The sequence below is a fragment of the Arvicanthis niloticus genome, chromosome 17 (assembly GCF_011762505.2).
Source record: "Arvicanthis niloticus isolate mArvNil1 chromosome 17, mArvNil1.pat.X, whole genome shotgun sequence".
NCBI classification, from domain to species: domain Eukaryota; kingdom Metazoa; phylum Chordata; class Mammalia; order Rodentia; family Muridae; genus Arvicanthis; species Arvicanthis niloticus.
In genome coordinates, this window is record NC_047674.1 from 27,734,799 (window position 1) to 27,740,939 (window position 6,141).

Here is a 6,141-nt window from a genome sequence, read left to right on the forward strand (position 1 = left end):
TTGTAGATGTAAAAGGGGCCCAGACCGGGTCTCAGGTCTACAAGTGCTTTGACCATCAGTAGCTGCTCCCATTTCTCAGAATAAACATCAGTTTGGTCCTGATCAGTGCAGTCTAGCAATGGGCTGCAGATGGAGTAAGCCACTCTGTCCTTCTTCCCCTCAGTCATGTTCTGGTCAAGCCCAGGTTCCAAGCATTCACTTGCTTAGAAGCACCCATTAAGAACTTTACAGACATACCAAGTAGAAATAAAACCAACCTTAGAAATAAAACCAACCTTCCATTCACCCTAGAAAAGCTCTATCTGTTTTGTTGTTGTTGTTGTTGTTGTTGTTGTTGTTGTTTTGTTTTTTGTTTTTTTATCTTTTAGTTTCTGTTTTGGAATATCTCCTTCCTTAAAGAGTTGGGTAACAAAGTTTCTGTCTCCCTTATACTGGCTTCTTCCAGGTTTGCTTGTTGAAAACACACTAGGGGGTCAAACACAATCCAGGCAAGCCCTGAGAGAGAAACTGGCCATTGGAGACCAAAACAAAGCTCACAGGTGGTGACAATCCCTATGAGAAGGGATTGTCATCATGCTGTCCTAAATGCTTAAGAAATGGTAAGTGGGGAACCATTTTTATCTACAATATTCCACATGCTGCTAGAACACAACAAACACGGCCTCTGAACCTAAGTGTACTTTAAAGAAGAGATAAAACCAATAAAACCGTAATGAGGTTTCCCCCAGGTAAAAAGTCAGAGCAAAAAAAGTTAACCCCGCCCCCTCAGCACACTTTCTGAAAGACATCAAAGGAGGTCACAGACCTCTGAAACTAGGTTGGCAGAAGTTACGGTAAAAGGGCACTACTTTGGTGTTTTAAAAAAAGAAAAAAAAAAAAAAAAAAAAAAAAAAAAAAAAAGCTGAACCCAACCAAAAGGACAGAGAACAAGCCAGAAGTTTCCAGAAATGTTTTTTTACCAAAGTCACTGAAGAAAATGAAAAGTGTTCTTTGACAATTTTTCAGACTAGTGCAGTTCATCATTAAACAAACAAATAAATAAATGCCAGTGCTAGTGAAAACGTTGCCTAATCGTGATGGAGGCTTCTGTCACACACTCCTAGGATTTCTTAATCAGTGGATTCCATCTCTGGGAAGTTACCCCTAGGCAATACTCATGAGAAGATGCTAAGATTCAATTGTAATGATTTTTTTTAATGTTCATGTTGCAAACAATAGAAAAGAAAATAATGTCTTGTCTGCCAATACGATTTAATAAGATATATAACATGTTTTAAAAGCTTGTGGAATGCATGCATGTGGGCATATGTGGAGGACAGAAGCTGACCTCTGGTGTTTTCCGCAATCACTTCTCTACATTTTTTTTTTTTTGAGACAGGGTCTCTCATTGAACCAGGATCTCTCCAGTGGGCCAGACTGCCTGGCCAGGAGGTTCCCTGGATCAGTGAGTCTCTGCCCATCTAGTATGCACAGTGGGCTCTCTACCCACAAAGCCATCTCCCCAACCCATAACACCTTGGTAAAAAGAAATTCGTTGCTATGAAAAATGGCTCACACTTATATTGCTAGAAGGTAAAACAAAGTAATAAGACATATGTAGTATGCGTATGTTTCTTCAAAATGCAAATATATTCAGAAAGCAAGATATTTGTTAGTGTTACAGGTTAACTCTCCCATATCTGAGATCCTGGGGACCAGAACTGTTCAAATTTCAGAAAATGTTTGATTTGGGAATATTTACATAGTCTTCATCGTGTCTCCATAGTCCAAAACTCTGAAGTCTTTGAGTCCAGGCTGAAACACTCAGATTTCAGAGGACGGATTCGAAGAGGCACAATGGCCCACCCACGGTGTTCATTTTGCCAGGATGCAGAGCTGTTCTCTACCCTCTATTGTGTCTGCATACTTACCTTTGTAACAACGAACACGTACTGTCTCAATTTTTGAAAGGCACGTTCTAGAAACAGACCTTCACCATTCCTTCATAATGGCTGCCATGTCTTTCTCCTCATTAGACTGTCAGGCTCATGCCAATAAGGTTTGTGGGCCCACGGTTTTTAATCAGTGTCTGTGCTGTTGAGAATGACCTTTAAAAATGAATCCCCCTATTAGAAATACCATCTTAATCTCAGAAAGTATTCCCCAATCTTCTGGGTAATTCTCGTCTCATCCCTTCCCTGTAGATCAACATGTTTAAGGTGAGCTTAGAGAACAGGTACTGAGCACGGGACTCGCAGACGACCAGCCAGCTGCTCCTCAAGCAGATGCTGGAACTCAGTACACGATTTGGTCCCTGGCTGTCTGCACCTTTGGGAGAACTCCCCTCTGTTCTAGAAGCTCACCAACGCAGCACAAAACTATCGTTCTGCGTGAAACAGTTTGGAATATGATTGAATTAAGTGGAAGACAGTAAACCTCAATTTGCCCTCCCTTTTTTCCTTATTTCCTGTCTTTATTCTTTCTGATTTTGTCCCATTTGTTGTTTTTGTTGTTGTTGTTGTTGTTGTTACCAGAAAAACGCTGATGGGAACTGTAAAGGTTTGGGTGTCCACTGAGAAATCAGGGCAAAGTTTATAATCCTCCTTTGAATGAGTATACAACCTTCTCTGTTGCTATGTATAAGCCTCCATCGGAGAGCTTACACGGCGACACTCTGTGTCCAAAACAAAACAAAGATGAAGCCATGCTCTTGTGTTTCCAAGCCTGCATTTTAACCCTGATTGAAGGAAGTGTGTGTATGAGTGTTGCCTGTAGGGTGCATGATCACTTCAAATGCAACCAGTGGCTCCTGGTGGTAGTTCTGCAAGGCCCTCAGCGCACCCTCTAGTGAGGCTGTCCTCCTCCAAGAGCTCTCTAGTGTGAGTGCACCCCTCTACACTGCAGTCGCTAATGCGAAGTGATGCCTCAGCTCTAAGGTCCACAATGGCATTTTAAATCAACCTCAGAAAAGGCTCTTCACCTTACAGCCCTCCCCACTGATGCAAGAGCCATGACTGTGATACTTTACAAGCAGCACATTGTAAGGGGTGTTAACTAGCAAACGGTACGCTTCAAAGGCGTCTACAACAAGCCCTAAAAGTTCTTATAAAATATAGTCTCTGTGCATTTCATAGTGAATCTCCCACATAATAAAACATAACTGCAGGCGGTCTTAATATGCTCTCTCTCACATACATCTTAATGTTAAGTGTGCCTGTAGGGACGCAGAACACCAAGAAACTGTATCTTCTTTGAGTGAACAGCAAAGTGTTACCTTTACTCGGTTTCCATTTATCCTTCCCAAGTAATTCTTCCATGTGGAAGTAAACATCTCCACACAACCCCAAAGAAGGAAAAACACAGACAGAAAAAATCCTAAAGTGCAGCAAGCCATCTTACCATTTGGGTTGTTCACGGTTTGGGGCACGAGGAACTCCGATGACATCCAGCAATGTTTCTTCCCCAAGACGAAGTCTGCTGAACTGATACTAGCTGTTAAAACCAAAACTGCCTCCGGCAGTCAGCCCAGAACAGCGTTACTTACTTCTTTGCTTTGCTTCCAAAAGAGCACTGAACTGGGTCTGGGGTGCACAAGAGTGACGGACAGCTCACTTCTTGTCAGACGACCCAGAGAAAGTGGGTCTTGATGACGCCTGTGTCAGAGCCTCTTGGGCTTTAATCCTGCAGTGACACATCTGGAGAACTATGAACAGGAAACGCAGAGCTGGGCAGTAAGCCAGAAGCATTCAGCAAACGTGCCAAGCCCTTATGAAATATTAGTACCCTGGCTACACATGAACCTCCCACGTTTCCCAAGGCAGGCTTTCTCCCGTGGTCTAACCTTACATTAAATCTAGATGAAGCCACTGACATGCATACACCCAGCCTACAATTACAGCCCTGCCTTGATTCTTCACAGACAAAGCCTGGCCTGGGATCTCACCCCCTGCACCCCCCACACACACACACACACACCAGCACATGCTTCCATTTCCCAGTCTATCAAAGGGTCTTCAGGCAATGTCACAAGACTTCATTCAGTTCTACAAAACATTCAGATCTAGGACCCTACACCTGGCAGCCTGGTGTCCCCTGAGTGGGGTTGGGGGGCTGCTGCAGGACTTTCTCACAGCTGCTGCTGCTTCTCCTGGGCCCTGTACTCATGAGAATGTTCTCAGTGTCATAAGACTGTGACCTATCACTGTGTTGGCCTCTCCTCTGCTATCACAGGAAGCAAGTCACCTAACCATCTACTCCAGGATGGAGATCCCCTGTCAGGTGGCCTTGATGGGCATTCCTGGTTGCTCTCAGTACCATTCCCACGTGGTAAACCGTTGTTTTCATATATATATATATAATATATATATATATATATATATATATATATATATGTTATTTAATGTATATGAGCACACTATCACTGTCTTCAGACACACAAGAAGAGGGCAATGGATCTCATTATAGATGGTTGTAAACCACTATGTAATTGCTTAACCACTGAGCCATCTCTCCAGCCCTACACCTTTGCTCTGAAGTACTTAGATCCTTTTTCTGCTGCTTTATTTCCACAGGACCCCACAAAATGTCCTCCCCGCTCTTTTTCTTGTCTTCTCGTATTTTCCACCATCCCCTGGAGAACAGCCCCTTTGGCTCTCTAGGGTGATCCCCCTGATCAGAGAGACTTTATCTTCTCTCTACAAGGGCTGATGGGGATCTGGGTCAGGCTTTCTTCTGGGAAATGTAAAATTTCAGATCCATTTTGAAGATGAAGACAACATGCTAGATTAAGAACCTCTCACAAGATGCCTTAGCCGGGCAGAGGTGCGGCCCTATCTGCTGCAGCTCTTTAAGTCTTAACTGGCATCCAGACGATTGGTTTGGGAACAGGGTTTGTCCAGTCAGGAACTGTGTGGTTTCCTAACAGTCTGTCTCACCCTTCTGGGTGTCCTTTTCTGGAAGGCTTTCTTGTGCTAGGCAGCAACCAGGCAGCTGTGATGAGCTGGTAACTAACAAAAGCAAATGGTCCTATTTAAGCACAGACAGGAATGACTGCAACCCTGAGCTGCTGCCGGGGAGGGGAGGGGGATGGGTAACCTTGCTTCATCCTCCTGCCTAGTGGATGCTTTCAGGGTCAGTCAAGCCAAGGGAAATTGAACCTGGTTCTTAACAATAATGGAAAGTTTATCCTCGAAGGGCCACTATCAGTGGGTTTGTTTTTTTAATTTTTTGAGAATATCATACGTGCTCACAATGTATTTTGGTAAACATCCAGCCCCCACTCCCTCCCCCGACTCCTCCACACTGCTTTTCCTTTCCCCTGTTTAATCTTCCAAAGACAAGGACTGAGATTATCTTCAGGATGGAATCCACACTCAAGGGAGGGCCTTTCTGGGAAGGACAGAGGAAGTGGAGGGCCTTCCAGGGAAGGACAGAGGAAGTGTTCCTCACTGGTCCAATCCAGACTATTTTTGCACTTTAAAGAGATGGAGTCAAGGTATCTTTCCATTATTTAAAGATAGCCCAGGAGAGTACGGATTTCAGTAATCAGAACCCTGAGTGTCCTGTGTCTGACACCCAGAGCTGGCAACAGTGACAGGGGAAGACTGAGAGGGAACACATTGGAGAAGAAGCCTCCCTACATGTCCTCCACACAAACAGCGTGTTTGAGTGTTCGAACTCTCCTCCTTTCCTCCAGTCCCTTCCTTTACATTCTTCCCTGTCTTCCCACTCCCTCCTCAACTCCCATTTCCTCCAGGTACTCCCTCCCCCTTTTTTCTTGCCTCCTGATTCTCTTCCTATTTCCTCTCCCCACCCTTTTGATTTTCCTCCTATAAAGATAGCAAGGCTCTGGGTGGACCAGAAATCATTAGACAAAGGAAAGGCTGCCTTGGCGATGCCTGCAGCTTTAACAGGCAAGCTACAGCACTCAGAAATGCAGTGTCTCCTACTGACTTAGAGGGTAGGTAGAGCTTCATTCCAAAGGTGCTTCTGGCTTCCTAGGATGGGTAAAGCAGAGATGGGAGAAGGAGTAAGAGGAAGAGGGGAGAAGGGAGAGGGGGAGGAAAAGGGAGAGAAGTGGGGGAGGAGGTAGAGGAGGAACAGAGGAGGAGGAGGGGAGGAGGGGAAAGAAGAGAAGGTAGCAGAGGAGAAGGAGGAGGCGGA

At 44.7% G+C, this 6,141-nt stretch overlaps 1 protein-coding gene across 12 annotated transcripts in view; it reads right to left on the minus strand.

Annotated features, from left to right (window-relative positions):
- The window catches only part of Il1r1 (interleukin 1 receptor type 1), an 81,845-nt gene extending 78,170 nt beyond the window's left edge, over nt 1-3,675 (minus strand). For 6 of the 12 annotated variants that reach the window (XM_076914970.1, XM_076914971.1, XM_076914973.1 and 3 more), the window contains exons 1-2: nt 3,379-3,675; nt 1,911-2,087 (exon numbers count right to left, since the gene is read on the minus strand). Coding sequence is in view for 1 of the 12 variants with exons in the window: in XM_076914967.1 (XP_076771082.1) it covers nt 3,379-3,381 (3 nt within the window). In the remaining 11 variants the exon portion in view is untranslated. The remainder of the gene's footprint in view (nt 1-1,910; nt 2,088-3,378) is intronic. The other 6 variants (XM_076914967.1, XM_076914978.1, XM_076914977.1 and 3 more) reach the window with 2 other exon arrangements.
- Nucleotides 3,676-6,141: the final 2,466 nt, after the last annotated feature.